The following is a 13,634-nucleotide window of genomic DNA, read 5'->3' on the forward strand; positions in this document are numbered from 1 at the left end:
GAGAAAGTGGCTTGGCCAGCCCGGAGCTAGTTAGAGAAGTCAACCCTTTTACTGTGCGGCGATATATTTCTCTTAATTACAAAGGTAACGGGAATATCGGGCGAAGAGAACATAGCCTCATATGGCCGGCTCCAGCGCGGCCAGGCTTTGAGCCTATCCCCAAGTCACTGATTAAGTGAAGAGAAACGAACACTGAAAACGACCAAAAACGCCACAGATAACCGAATCATAATCAATTGCTACAATACCACGAAACCCATCACAGCTTAGATTTCTCAACCCTCTGCCCATCAGCCCTCCCCGGCGCCGGATCCTTCTTCGTAACCTCAGCCTTGAGACTAACGGGATCCCCCAGCTGCGACGGGTTTCCGCTCTCGAGGTCCTCCTTAGCAACGTCCTTCAACCGTCGCTTGTCGTAGTCCTGGACGGGGGATCCATCCGAATTCTTCGCGCCTGTGGGACCACCGTCACCGCTGCTGCCCTTGGACTGCGTGCCGGAGCGCGGTTTCGAGTCCGCTGCCGCGCCGAGGTCACCTTCCGTCGGCGAGAGCTTGGAGACTTCGGCCTTGAGGGAGACGGGATCGCCTAGTTGTGATGGGTTGGAGGAGTTCGCCTTTGCGGCGACGTGTTTGAGGCGTTCGGGCTGTTTTTGCTGCTGGTGAGGTGGTGTTGGTATGTAGGTACGTTGAAACGTGGACCGAGTGCAAGCCGGAGATGTGCTTGAGAGTGAGCAACTTACGGGAGCCATTTTGTCTATTTCTGTAATCTAATCGTCTCTATCGATAAGTAGAGATATCGAATTCTAGCAATAGGGAAACCAGCTCCGTTTTAAACTACTCTCCTACCAGCAGACGAGGCCGTTGCAGAATGACAGAATGCCAGCCATGGCGTCGCGCGGTCTTTGACGCCTTCATCTTTGATGACGTGTATGACTTACAAGCCGAGGGCCACAGCGTGGGACACAAACCACACCTACAGTACCTTACCACCTTACTTACCAACGCGGATGGTCCCGTCATAGGTAATTAAGTAGAACAAGCCTCATCGGATCTTCCAATTGCGGAGAAATGATCTTAGATTGATAGTAGATGGGATTTGAAGACATGTGAAGACGAGCTAGTGGATTGGACAAGCTCCGGGCTGCAGTAGACTTACACGAATTCCTCGTGCATTTCATCTGCTTCGCAACACACGTGCAATTCCACCTTTACAAACTAACATCTTCAAGAAACGAGATGTATATATATACTATTCTAATCGTGGTATCTGCAGGTGCTCTTCAAGACGCACAGGATGCTAATTACGCTAATCTCCTAAAAATACAACAATAATACTCTCGTGATGCAGTCAATCGTGGACCCCGTGTGGTTTATACAACTCACCACCTCGTACCGAGGTCTCCTTCTCCCTAGTCATTGCTCACAAGCGCACACGAAGTCATGACCTCGCCGCAATCTGCGCCGCGCTCGCAACAGCCTGAAGCGGCTCCAACTCATCCTCCATATCGCGATCCGTCTGCTCCACCCCCGCAATCTGCGCGTTCACACCCGACCCGCTACCACCACCATTTGCCGCTGTCGTAGCAGTGGCTACCGTCGAGCCGTCGGCCGGCGGTGGCGCCTCCTCCTCTTCTTCGTCAGGTTGGCCCATGCCAATGACGTCGATCCAGTTCCAGTACTGCACTTTGCCCTCGCAACGTTCAAAGATGACTTTATCGTCCATGACACCATCATCAGGCCCGTTATCGCCGTCCTCGTCTGTAGAGATACCCAGCTTCCCGGACCCCGTGCCGTCGACGAGGTCACCTATCCATGTCCGCGCCACGGGGACGCCGTTTGCGCGCATGAGCTGCAGTTGCGCGCGCAGGTTCAGGCGCAGGGCGCGCTCCGGCTCCTCCGAGTTGAAGATCTTTTTGGTGAGCCAGGGGAAGAGGATACCGAAGTCGGACTGAGATAGATGCGCAGAGGAGCGGACGTAGAAGAAGTTTGGCTCGGGCAGGCTGACGCCGCTGCGGCGGAAGATTTGTGGCGTGATCACCGACGCTGAGGGTTGCGGAGAGAGGACGCGGGCGGTGACATGGAGGTGGTCTGTCCATTTGTAGAACGCGTCGGACTCGACGGCCAGGATGGCGTTGCCGCCCGGCGCGGTGGACGTGTTTGCGTAGGCTGGGAGAGGCAGATTGAAGAGGTCTGCGGATCCCGGGGCGAGGAGCGGGAAGCACCACATGTCGAGGAGCATGGTGACGTTCTTTGGTGTGATTTGCCTGCACAGGGCCGAGTCCGGTCGCGGTGTGAAGAGGGGTTTCTGGACGTGTGCGAGGGCGGAGGACTCGGCGTAGTAGGTCGTCTTAAGAAGCTGGACAATGGAGGCGGAGCCGAAGCTGTGGCCGCCGAAGATGATGCAGCCCGGCTCATGGACGTGGAGCTTGTTCTTGAACTGGGTCAAGCTGGGTGTGGACTTGTTGAGGTTGGACATTGCGAGACCGAGGTCCATGTTGAGGGTGACCATATGGATCATGCCGAGCTCCCAGAGACGGATCCGCAACTGATCTTCACGGGCTTCGTAGATTTCGGGGCGGGCGTCGTGATCTATGCGGACGTAGGGAATCACGCGGCGGGTGTCGCGCATGAAGTACTGGTCTTGTTTACCGGGGATGCGTACAAAGGAAGCCACGGCGCTGCCGTCGCGGTGTTCGGGGCAGATGACGACGATGCCGTGGGAGGCGAGGGAGCCTGCCAGGTGGGAGTATGTGTTCCGGTTGCCGCCGAGGCCGTGGGAGAAGATCATTGTCGGCCATCGTCGGTTCGGGGTGTCTGGATCGAGGATCTCGGCGTTCTTGTGGACGGGAATGGTGGTATAGTGCAGATGTCGCGGGAGGAATCTGGAGGCTCAAGTCAGTACAGCACCTTTTGCGCAGGCACTAGAGGAGCGTTCGAGGAAGAGGGGATACATACGAGACAATGTCTGCGAGCATGGGCCGGATGCCAATGAACTGGGTGTAGGCAGAGACATGTTGCCGTTGGGGCGACGGCAGCCAGTTGATGCGCTTGCCGTTGGATTCAGGAACCGCGGGGTAGAAGACGCGGCACTGGACGGTGTGGATGTCTGTTGCGCTGTAGGGGGTCGGGCTGGGCGACTCCAACTCGGAGACGGGGATCTCAATGTCGACGGTGCCGACCTTGTGCGGGCCGGTGTAGTCGGGGAAGGACGGCACGGGGCTCATGCGGGAGAAGAAGGACGCGACCTTTTCGGCGGCCGTCGGGGGCGCTTGCGCGGCAGGCGACATGGCTGTTGTGGTGTCGTCTTTCTGTGTTTCTGGTTATTAGTTTTCGAGATGCGACTGTCGCTATGGTGATTGCTTTGCGCTGGGTTGCGTTGCGGTGCGTTATGTTGCACTCTGCGCGTTGAGCTGTCGGTCTGAGGTGTGGGTGAACGCAAGGGATAAATCGAAGCGCAAGCCGACGTTGGGAGGAATTAGGACGCAGGGAGGGGGAAAAAATCACGGGATCGAGTCCGGGGGTATTCGTAATTAGGTGAAGAACCAAGGTATTCATACGTATGGGATTGCGCCGGCAGGGTGAGTGGTTCGTTCAAGGGTTGAAAGAGAAGAGAGTTTCACGTTGAGTCCGACAAAGTTATTGCTGGTCCTGTGTTCTGTGTTGCTGTGTGCCCTCTTGCAAGCTCTTACAAGCTTTTCGCGGTCGGATATGCGTGTGTCGCGATGGTGTTTTAAACCAATGTTTCCGTCGATGCAAGTTGGTCCCGTCTTTCAATGCGGTGATCAATGCAAGCCGTCGTCAGCTGAGGTGCTCAGATGTATCCGTCTAGACCGTTGACAGCGTGTACGAATAGCAGGCCGATAGCAGGGATATTATAATAGGGGTGGGAACCGGCGTATTCTTTAGGGATCGATCGAGATGGGATTGCTGTAGCCGTACTTCGTCGGAAACAGATGAAGCTTCGGCAATATCCGGCGGGAGCTTGTATAGCACTAATGTATTCCGTCGTGTATTGAGTTTTTGCAGCTAAGCAAGCTCTAGATGATGTATCTGTAACGAGGCGACGAATAAAAAGTTGGAACTTATGGTCGTGGCAGCTAAAGGATTGAAAGTCAAGCAAGGTGGGAGAGCGGAAGCAGAGCGAATTAGTCGACAGAAGCGCAGTGTCCCGATGGGATTTCGAAACCCGATGACAATTAGCTCGGAGCAGTGTTCCCTGTTGGCAGCCAGCCTCACTCCAAAGTCAACAAGGTACTTCGTAAGCTGGTGCTCCAAAACTTGTCTGTTGTTGATTTCAATGCCGTAATGTTCCTTGCAGAAAAGTTGCAAAAGTCATTTCAACTTCCAAGGTAAGTGTGAGCCAACAAGTCAGACAGCGGACAGACCTCCTTTTGAATATGAGAGACGGCACGAACACCCCCTCCCTTGAACCTCTAGGAAGAGGCCAGTGGAGAAAGGCAACTAGCAAAGCAGAGAAACCCGACAAAAAGGCTGCTTTCGTCTCTCTGGAGCCAATCACGCACTCTGGACCGAGATGGTCTTGTGGCCACTTGCCCGAGGGGGAAACGTCATCCATCTGTTCGTACTTTAGGTAAGGTACGGATACCACAGGTGTGTTGAGTCGTGCGAGCTGGAGCTTTGTGCGCCAGAAATTTCTTGCCTCGGTCAGCCAAAACGGATTAGCAGACAGAAATGAGGCGAAGCTGGAAAAAGCTCTGGCGTTGGTTCATCGCGCTGCTGCTCTCTGTATACTGTGTAGTGTGTACTCTGTGGACGAAGCTTCTTCCCATTTGCGGCCATCCCGAGACCGAGATGATCAAGGCACGTAGGAACGAGTGGGACGTGAGTAACGGCGGCTCCGGTTCCTTTTCCCGCAGAGTCTATGTATCCATCGAATGAAGAATATTTCTTGGCGGTGCTCTAGTTGCTATCCGCGATTGACGTGTTGTGGCGTGTGTGGTTCCTTTTGGGGCGGCGCATGAACGTTGGGTTCTTATTAATCTCGGTCAGGTATTACTCTCAAGCTTCTAAGGCGCGCATAGACTCGCTGGACTTAAACGTCTCGTCGTTCAAAAATCGCCAACGTCTTATCGCTATCTCGATCGCGATCAGTTTGGTTCCCATACCCAAAAAAAGATGCGACCACCTTAAGACTCCATCACGGCGGGGAACAGGGAGGTTCCTTGGTGGCCGAGGTGCGTGATTGACGGCCGAAGCAGCCCAGACTCTTTTGAAGACCTGGCATGTTGAATTTGGTCTGTATCGATCGCATTCTCGAACTAGTAGTCCTCTCAATTGTCGAATTGAATTGGTCGATGGTCCATTCATTCAATCAAAGTGGACTGCGAAAAGGAAGACTGACGAGAAAAAGAGAGAAAGCGAAGGTGACAGGGAACGAACGTCATCGTCGGTCCCTGCAGCCTCCGACCCCCCGACCCGCCTCCCTCTGTATACGTACCTAGGGCATTGGTCTCATTGGCTTCTCGCTTCGGTCCGGACGAGGACCCACTCAGCCCCGTCGAAATTTTCTTTTCTTTTCGGCTTTGCCCCGCCACGGCCAGTCGGCGGCTTCTTTTCTTTACGCGGGCACTCGAAGATCTGCGCACAAACGTGGACCACTACAGATTCCAGGAATGATTCTTGACTCCTGATTTTCGTCTGTCTGGCATCCAAGATCACCTGATTATCGTATGGAAGGGTGGCCGAGTTGGTTATGGCGCCAGGTTAAGGTCAGCTTAACATCTGTTTCCTGGTGGGGCAACCCGCGCGAGTTCGAGTCTCGTCCCTTTCATTTTTTGATTCTTGACCTTCTATCATGTTTGTATAAGTCATTTTTGACACAAGAATGGCTCCGGCCAGTGACTATTTGTAAGGTGTGCCAATACGACCATCTTGTGAAGTATAAACCGTACGTGGACGGATATCTTGCAGGTATTCTCAAAGAGCTCTACGATCCTCTCCAATCACCAAGACAGACTTGCCACTACCCACCTCCGCCTCAACTTCAATTTCCACAAGCACCTCATCCCCAATCAGTCCAGCCGTGATCGTAGTATTAGCCGGCCGAATCCCATTACACTTGAAAGCCCACCCATGGGCCTCTGATACCTCCAAAACATCCTCTTCCCGCCGGAGCATCACCCTCGTCCGCACCACATCCGCCATGCTCCCTCCCAACCGCTTAAGGCTTCCTTCGATAATATCCAGCGCTGCCACCGCCTGAGCCCGAGCAGAAACTCCTCCAACCACCGCAGCAAGCCCAGGCTGGAGCTCAGGTGGCGGGTTCGCCGTCGTCCCAGACACCCGTAACACGCTCCCAAATCTCACGGCACGCGAGTACCCAGCAACGGGCTCCCACTTCCCGCCAGAGCGGAATTCAACCCTCTCCCCCCTAACAATAGCCTTTTCCACCTCGTCCAGCTCGTTCTTCCTCGGAAGGTGATGATGGCTCAAATCCCCCGAAGCCGTCAAGAACGGTGGCCTCCTGTACTCGTCACCGCAATCACCCGGTATATCCTCCAACCCTTCCTGCGCAGCCTCAATCTTTCTCCTGTCTTCTTCATCCAGTGAGAACCCAAACGCCGCGAGGTTCGCCTCGGCGTACTTCCCGCTCTCGGAAGTCAACCTCCCCCCGATGATGACTGCTTTCACGACAGGTATATCAAGCACCCACCTCACCGCCACCGCCGCAACAGAAACGCCATGCTTCTTCGCGATATCGGCAACGGCGCCCAAAGCACGCTGAAAGGCGTCCCAGCCTCCCGCGGCGTGTATAAAGCGAAGATACTTTCTCAGACTCCAATTCATCCCCTGCCCGTCATCCTTAGGCTCCGGCTTGCCAACCCACTTCTCACTCAGAAAGCCTCCAAGTAATGTCCCATACGTCAAGACACCAACCCCGTGCCGCTCACAAACCCCCGCCATCCGGCCCCTCGTCAACCGGCGATCGATAACGGAGCACGAGACCTGGTTCGTGGCGATTTCGTGGCCAGAGTGAAGGAGAAGCTCTAAATGCGCCGCGTCGACGTTGGTGAGCCCTATATGTGCAATTTTGCCCCGTTGTTGGAGGGCGCGCAGGTGAGATAGGTTGTAGAGGTACGTGTCGTCGGTGTAGTCCCAAACATGGTACTGCATCAGCGCGATCTGCTTCTGGCCCATTCTTGTGAGGGCGAGATCGACGGCTGCCTCTGCTGTCTTGAAGGACCTGTCGCCTGTCTCAGCGGGACACCATTTTGTAAAGGCCGTGATGGGGGGTAAAGTGTAGTTGTCATTGTGGTTGTGGTGGCCGATGACGAGCTCTGCGGGGCCGTAGTGGTCTGCCATGTCGAAGCCATCGAGGCCAGCTTGGATTCTGCCAAAGGATGTCAGTAAGCTTCCGTACAGTTGAATTTTAGGATGCATGTCGTACAAGGGCTTCATCGCGTCTGCTGCTGCCGCGACGTTAATATCTTGGTCGTGCCCGCCGGCGAGTTGCCAGAGGCCGTTTAGGATGCGGGGTATCTCGATTGACCCCGCGATGGTCGTCCGCTCGACTTTTGGCAGCGATTTCGCAGTCATTTTTCTTGATGTTTCTGGAGTGTAGGCTTGCAAACTGACTCCCAAAACCAGAGTGTAGTGAGGTGAAAGGTTGTCATGTTTGAACCAGTCACAAGGTGAGGGGAAGTTGTTGCTTAACAATAAAGTCTGCCCAACTCTGGCCCCCAAGTGGCCTTCATATCACATCTCAAATTCACAACTGTGAGTAAAGTTTCATCAATGATTCTATTGACAATATCGCATACAGCACCATCGCAAATCCCGGGATTTCTCATGTTCTAGGGATATTCTCCGTCGGTCAGAAGCCGCAGAATTGAGCGCTGAGCCTCACTTCAAGTAGCTACGATTATATCTCTCCGGAAATTGTCCAATGATATCAGCTAGCACCTGAACGGCCGTGTATCTGGACTACAAATAACAAAGTCAGCCAAGATCATATCGCTAGTGTTTCTCCGTGAGTGAGGACTTACGCTGGTTCGGCACTGAGAAATGGCCATGCCGGCAAAGTAGAGATTCGAATCTGTTCAAACTCAAGTTAGCACCGTGATCTTTAAACACCAACACCAGAAAGAGAAGCAAAGATACTCACGGCCAGAAAACGTTGTAAGCCCAGGAACCTCGCCCTCCTCATCCACCCCAAAAGCACTCACATTCACCAACTTGCCCGCCGTCTCCTCGTCAACGAACCCACTCCTCTTCCACCTAGCAGGCAAATCCACAACCTCATACCCAGTCGCCAGCACCACCCCATCCGCCTCAACAACACTCTCGTTCCCCGTCTCCCTATCCCTCACCACGACACCCTCCTCCACGAACCCAACAGCATCGCCCCTCGCAATCTGAATCCGCCCCCCAAACACGAGATCAAACGTCCCCGGCTGGTCAACGTAGAACGAGCTGCCTCGCTCCTCAAACACCTTGGTCATCAAACACGTATCCCGCTCAACGGCGTACCCCAGCCCCTCGAGCGCCAGACTCCTATCCTCCGCCCCCGCGATCGCCATCCCGATCGCCCCGCGCGCCATGTCCCGCATCATCCCGACCGGCAGCGACTCCTGCAGGAAATCCGCCGTGTCGACGGGTATGTCGCCCTGGTACCGCATCATGAGGATCGGCGCCACCGTCGCGAAGTCGAGGAGCACCGTCGGGCTGCGCTGGAGGATCGTAACGCTTTTGACGTCCGGGTCTGAAGCGAGGTTGCCTGCGACATCGTGCGCCGAGTTACCTACCCCGACTATGAGGACGCGCTTGCTTTTGTAGTCTGCCGGGTTGCGGTACTCTGACGTATGCTGCACCGGTCCCGTGAAGAGTTCCCTGCCTTTCAGCTTCGGGACGCGGGGGTTATCGTTGCCGACGAGGAAGCCGTTGGCAAGGAGTAGATTCTTCGCCTTGAGCGTCATCTCCTCCCCCGTCTTCACGTCCCTGACCTCCACCGTCCAGACCTTCTCCTCTTCGCTCCAGGTGTTCTTCGTCACAGCGACCCCGCCGAAGAAAGGCAACCCGAGCTCCTCAACCGCCGACGAAAAGTACCGCGTGAGATCCGTACCCTTGAGATATTTGGGATACCCCTCGGGCACCGGGAACCGCGGCAGCTGGATCATGAAAGCGGGGTGGTGGAGCGTGACGTTCTCGTACCGCTTCGTCGACCAGTTCCCGCCCGCCTGAGGCTCGGCGTCGAAGACGGCTACGTTTGCGCCCGCGGCGTCGAGCTGGATTGCGTTGGCGATACCGGTGCAGCTTCCGCCTACGACGACGGCGTCCAGGACTGCGTTGCCGTCGAGGCGGGGGAGACCTTGTGCGTGGGGGTTGCCGCGCTGAGAGGGCTCGATTAGGGATGGGCTTGTTCGGGGGAGAGTGCCAAAGGGTTTCTCGTCGAGTTCGACTACGGCTGTTGTCAGGACGCAGATCTGCCAGCCTTTGTTATCCGGCCCGGGGATGAGTTTGGCGAGGCCGATGCACTTTGACGCCGGCGCCTCGGTACGGAAACTGAACGGCACGTCTAGCGTCGCGAACACGGGGCCCAGACGCGCCCATACGGCGTCCATATCCATGTCCTTGTCCTTGTCACTCGAGAAGGCCAAGGGCCGCCGTGTTTTGGAGAGAGTCTTCCACGCTGCAACGACATCGTCCCGTGTATGGATCGTTCGCTTGTCAAAGGTGAGAGTCAAGTGGTCTCTCCAGAAGCACTTTTCGGCAAAAAGGTTTCCAAAGGCGTCCCAATCGCCCTCGCGGATGGCGGAGGAGAAGATGTTGAGGAAGGAAGCTGCTTCCTTTGCGGCGTTGATGTTTTCTTCGCCGTCGAGGGGAGGGACTGCGGGGATGTGGGAGGGGAGGGTGCGGACTGGGACGCGGGTTCGCTGCTTTGTCTTTGTCGTCATTGTCGCTAATGGGACTCTGGAAGTTTGAAACTGTGTAAGTTTGTATGGTGAGTAGGAAAGTTTTCAACTGTGGTTGAGTTTCGTGTAAGTCTGTCCTCGGAATCTTCAAGAGCGGGAGACGGCAGCCCCTTTTATCGTTTCCTATCAAGACACGTAGTCTAGTCCAAGGGACTACTATGCCCTTACATTTTCGCACCGTCCAAAGCTACCAGCAGTGAGACTTCCATAATGAGGAAACGAGGGGGGTTGCGTTCGTCAGATTGGAAAACGAACAAAGCCACGAGCGTTTGGTGGCTTTCTCTCACCCGTCGATCCCCTCTGTACGGAAATATCGGAGGTATCACAAGAATCTTACACGCAGCGGCCCTGCAAGCTGTTAGTGTGGCGGGGAAATGGGGTTGGTGGTTCGAAGCTCCTACGGGTTGCCCGATTCGGAAATGGGGACGTATCATGTTTGAATTTGGTATGTGTGTGTACCCTTTCCAAGGTAGGGTGTGTAAGAGATGACTGCCGCTGGTATAGTCTAGGTGAATGAACGTCAAGAGCTCATCGTCCATGCCCGTAAAAAGACTTCTAGAAGGAACTTCGTGAGGGACCGTCTTGGAATACGAGTGCGGGTTAGTGCAAGCGGAGGAAGAGTAACACTGCAGAGGGGCCGATCCGGAGATACCCACGCGCCCCGCTTCTCCGCCCGGCCGCCGGTGCCTCCGCCCGCATTTCTCAGTGCCATTGAGCCAATCGCCTCCGACACCTTTCCTTGGCTCGTATTCCTCCCGGGCTTATGACGCCGGGCCGGATTATCAATGTCCATCCTGATGCCAACAGCTCTAAGCGTTACTGTTCACGCAATACACGTTGTCTGACAAAGGTTACGTGGAAGGTATCCAGGGACCTACATAGGTACCTTACTCTAGCATGAACTTTGTCATCAACCAGTGCTTCATTGGATAGCGGGATCATTTCTGGAGTAGGTGCAGTTAACGCGCTGCTCGGATACTATCTGGCCTCTAGATGATGGCTTTCCCCTGGTCCCATACGGACTTAAGATGGAGGGACCCATTCAAGAGAAGAAGACGAGTAAGGGATTACGAAACAAGAAAAAAAACATCCACCTTGCGATTGCTAATGATATCAGTAGTAGTGGATGGCTACTTGTTCAGAATGCATACAATCCATTGTTTCCACGCGAGGTATGGCACCTCTACCAGTCAGGTGTTTACGTGATGTAAGGTACCTTAGTTCAAGATAAATTAATGAAGCTTCAGTGACTGAAATCGAGGGCGATCATGATTGTCCACCTTGAAGTACTGCGTAAAGGTACATCACCTTGCGAACTTGAAGTCCAATGACGCCATTGTAACCCAAATTGCGCAGAGTCATTATCGTGGCTTAGCTAATCATATTACCCGCCAGCTGCGGCGCAGTGACCTGCTTGAAATGGCCAAGCTCTGCCCCGTGCCCCCTCACTGGGCCCCATGGCAACGGATCCAACGCTGTGCGATAAGCACCTCTTCTGCCTGCTTAGGTAAGAAACCGCGGGCGATAAGACCAAAACCCCAGACATGTCGGCCCGTATCGGCGTAGGCTCATTCGTCGGAGCCAATCGAAGCTTCCGGCGGGTCGCAGATCCGCTCGGTTCCAGCTGCCCCGTGCCTCTCGTTCCTGCGCCTGCCGTGTTGTGCCTGTGACTCGGACGGGAAGCTCCAGCTGAGGTGTCTTCAACGGCCAACCTCTACGATTCCCACTCCGCCTCTTTCTACCTTGTCACCTTGACTGTCTGACCTTGATTCTTCTACTCTCTACAACATCAACCACGCACCTATCCTCCACAGCATCGCGCAACCTCACCCATTCCAATCCTCAGGCAGCGTGCATCGCATTGAGGGTCAATGAACCGCTTCCTTATCACCAACTCAAACGCCACCGTTCAAGCAACACATCCTCTCCACGCTTCGCCCGCCATGACCAAGCACACCCCCGACTCCCTTCGCTCCCGCGTCTCTTCCCTCTCTCTCCGCCTCCAAGCAATGGAGCACGCCGAAGCTCTCTCGCGCTCTCAATCTCCCGCGCCCTCCATGTCCGCCTCCACTACCACCACCCTCGCCCCCGGCCCGGCTTCGAAGCACTTCCTCCTCGCCGACATGAACGGTCGCCCAGCCTCCCAGAACCCCGTCTGCGAGTCCTGCTGGAACACCCTCCGCTACAGCGAGGTCCGCCAAACCGTTCGCGCCGCCAACCCGGCCGCCTGCAAGCTCTGCGCCGTTGCCGCCAGTAAACCAGAGGCCTATACCCAGCCCTTTGTCGACTTCCTGTCCGAGAACCCCACAATCTTCCACGCCGTCTCCTACTTCAAGGACAAGCTCGCTGCTGCAGGATTTACTGAGCTTCCCGCCCGCGAAAGCTGGGCCTCCAAGGTCCAGCCCGGAGGCAAATACTGGACCACCCGCAATGGTTCTGCCCTTATCGCCTTCTCCGTCGGCGAGTCCTACAAGCCCGGCAACGGCGTCGCCATGATCGCCGGCCACATTGACGCCCTCACCGCCAAGCTCAAGCCTGTCAGCTCCAAGCCCACCCGTGCCGGGTATCACCAGCTCGGCGTCGCCCCTTACGCCGGCGCTCTCAACCAGACCTGGTGGGACCGCGACCTCTCCATCGGTGGCCGTGTTATCGTCCGCGATCCCGAGACCAACAAGACGTCTACCAAGCTCGTCCGCCTCGACTGGCCCATCGCCCGCATCCCCACCCTCGCACCCCACTTCGGCGTCGGCATGATGGGCCAAAACAACCCGGAGACCCAGGCCGTCCCCATCATCGGCCTCGACTCTTCCGACCCGGACGCTGCCTCCGCCACCCCCGTCGAACCCCTCGGCCCCAAGGGCGCCTTCGTCAACACCCAGCCCCCCAAGCTCGTCAAGCTCGTCTCCAAGGAGCTTGGCCTCGCCTCCCCTACCGAAATCGTAAACTGGGAACTCGAGCTCTACGACTCCCAGCCCGCGCAGACGGGTGGCCTCGATCGCGAATTTATCTTTGGCGGCCGCATCGACGACAAGGTTTGCTCCTGGGCCGCCCTCACCGGTCTCCTCGCGGCCGACTCGGACCCTAAGGATGGCATAATCAAGCTCGTGGCTCTCTTTGACGACGAGGAAATCGGATCCCTCCTCCGCCAGGGCGCCCGAGGCAACTTCCTCCCTCTCACAATCGAGCGCGCTGTTGAGGCCCTGAGCGAACACGCCGACGTTGCTTTTGGATCAAATGTTATCGGCCAGACCTTTGCCTCCTCCTTCCTCTTGTCCGCGGACGTGACCCACGCAGGAAACCCCAACTTCCTGGGCCTGTACCTGGACGAGCACATCCCCAAGCTCAACGTTGGTATCGCCATCTGCGGCGACAGCAACGGCCACATGACCACCGACGCCGTCTCCACGGCCATCCTCCAGCGTGTTGGCGAGCTGAGCGGGTCCGCGACGCAGACGTTCCAGATCCGCAACGATACCCGCAGCGGCGGCACTGTTGGACCCATGCTCAGCTCCGCCATGGGTGTAAGGGCTGCCGATGCGGGATTGCCGCAGTTGAGTATGCACTCCATCCGCGCCACGACCGGTGCGTTGGACCCTGGTTTGGGCGTCAAGTTCTTCAAGGGGTTCTTGGATCTCTTTGAAAAGGTTGATGCGGAGTGGCAGTAGTTGTTTCGTGATTATACCAAGATGGGACGGAGTAGAAG

General features: G+C 55.9%; 5 protein-coding genes across 5 annotated transcripts; 1 reads left to right on the forward strand and 4 right to left on the reverse strand.

Annotated features, from left to right (window-relative positions):
- Window positions 1-259: 259 nt before the first annotated feature.
- On the reverse strand, window positions 260-748 carry CABS01_06421 (uncharacterized protein; the record flags this gene model as incomplete). Its single annotated transcript, XM_060539787.1, has 2 exons — window positions 260-655; window positions 740-748. The coding sequence occupies 2 exons, from the start codon at window positions 746-748 to the stop codon at window positions 260-262; spliced, it is 405 nt and encodes a 134-aa protein (XP_060404324.1).
- Window positions 749-1,437: 689 nt separating this feature from the next.
- On the reverse strand, window positions 1,438-3,286 carry CABS01_06422 (platelet-activating factor acetylhydrolase; the record flags this gene model as incomplete). Its single annotated transcript, XM_060539788.1, has 2 exons — window positions 1,438-2,881; window positions 2,955-3,286. 2 exons carry the CDS (start codon window positions 3,284-3,286, stop codon window positions 1,438-1,440), a joined length of 1,776 nt encoding a protein of 591 aa, XP_060404325.1.
- A 2,650-nt stretch (window positions 3,287-5,936) lies between these two features.
- CABS01_06423 (endoribonuclease L-PSP) lies at window positions 5,937-7,556 on the reverse strand (the record flags this gene model as incomplete). The annotated part of the gene is made up of 1 exon (XM_060539789.1): window positions 5,937-7,556. One exon carries the CDS (start codon window positions 7,554-7,556, stop codon window positions 5,937-5,939), a length of 1,620 nt encoding a protein of 539 aa, XP_060404326.1.
- Window positions 7,557-7,862: 306 nt separating this feature from the next.
- On the reverse strand, window positions 7,863-9,913 carry CABS01_06424 (uncharacterized protein; the record flags this gene model as incomplete). Its single annotated transcript, XM_060539790.1, has 3 exons — window positions 7,863-7,943; window positions 8,006-8,055; window positions 8,125-9,913. 3 exons carry the CDS (start codon window positions 9,911-9,913, stop codon window positions 7,863-7,865), a joined length of 1,920 nt encoding a protein of 639 aa, XP_060404327.1.
- Window positions 9,914-11,802: 1,889 nt separating this feature from the next.
- Window positions 11,803-13,596, forward strand: CABS01_06425 (aminopeptidase I zinc metalloprotease; the record flags this gene model as incomplete). Its single annotated transcript, XM_060539791.1, has 1 exon — window positions 11,803-13,596. The coding sequence occupies one exon, from the start codon at window positions 11,803-11,805 to the stop codon at window positions 13,594-13,596; it is 1,794 nt and encodes a 597-aa protein (XP_060404328.1).
- Window positions 13,597-13,634: the final 38 nt, after the last annotated feature.

This window comes from Colletotrichum abscissum (genome assembly GCF_030869225.1).
Source record: "Colletotrichum abscissum strain IMI 504890 chromosome Unknown Scaffold_13.1, whole genome shotgun sequence".
NCBI classification, from domain to species: domain Eukaryota; kingdom Fungi; phylum Ascomycota; class Sordariomycetes; order Glomerellales; family Glomerellaceae; genus Colletotrichum; species Colletotrichum abscissum.